The sequence below is a fragment of the Myotis brandtii genome, unplaced genomic scaffold, assembly GCF_000412655.1.
Source record: "Myotis brandtii unplaced genomic scaffold, ASM41265v1 scaffold633, whole genome shotgun sequence".
Lineage (NCBI taxonomy): Eukaryota > Metazoa > Chordata > Mammalia > Chiroptera > Vespertilionidae > Myotis > Myotis brandtii.
In genome coordinates this window covers 3,038,749-3,039,205 of record NW_005370423.1, presented here as the reverse complement: position 1 = coordinate 3,039,205, position 457 = coordinate 3,038,749, and the positions used below count along the sequence as shown (strand labels likewise).

At 66.3% G+C, this 457-nt stretch overlaps 1 protein-coding gene across 1 annotated transcript in view; it reads left to right on the top strand.

Moving 5' to 3' along the window:
* LOC102254741 (chromosome unknown open reading frame, human C16orf78) overlaps window positions 1-457 on the top strand; it is a 6,084-nt gene that overhangs the window by 1,486 nt on the left and 4,141 nt on the right. Inside the window, exon 2 of the mRNA XM_014528405.1 lies at window positions 312-428. Within this exon, the coding sequence (XP_014383891.1) occupies window positions 312-428 (117 nt within the window). The remainder of the gene's footprint in view (window positions 1-311; window positions 429-457) is intronic.

Here is a 457-nt window from a genome sequence, read left to right as displayed (position 1 = left end):
TGGCGACATCAGGGCGGGTCGGAGAGCAGGCCCTGTGGACCCTGAAGGTCTGTGGCTGCTTCTGCGCTGGGCTCGCCCGCCCGCAGGGACGGAGGCCGGGTGGGGGCGCGCTCTGTCTGGGTGCGTTCACCTCAAAGGCTCAGACAAGGGAGGGAGCGTGAAGGGCCCTCGGTCAGTGTTTGAGGAGGTTTGGGGGACGGGGAGGGGACAGGGGCGCCAGGCGGGAGCTGACGTCGCTCACCACAGAGGGGCCGAGGGCGGGCGGTGCCCACGGTGGGCACGGGCCCAGTTCTGCTCTCTCTGCCTCTCAGAAACACACCAAGGCACCCTGGGTGCCCCGGAAAGCAGCTGGGAAGGAGGCGAAGAAAGTCAAAGTCACCGTGAAAAACGAGAGAGAGAAAGGCCGCCAAGTGACATTCTCTGAGCAGGTATCACAGCCCCACCACCCCCACCCCCA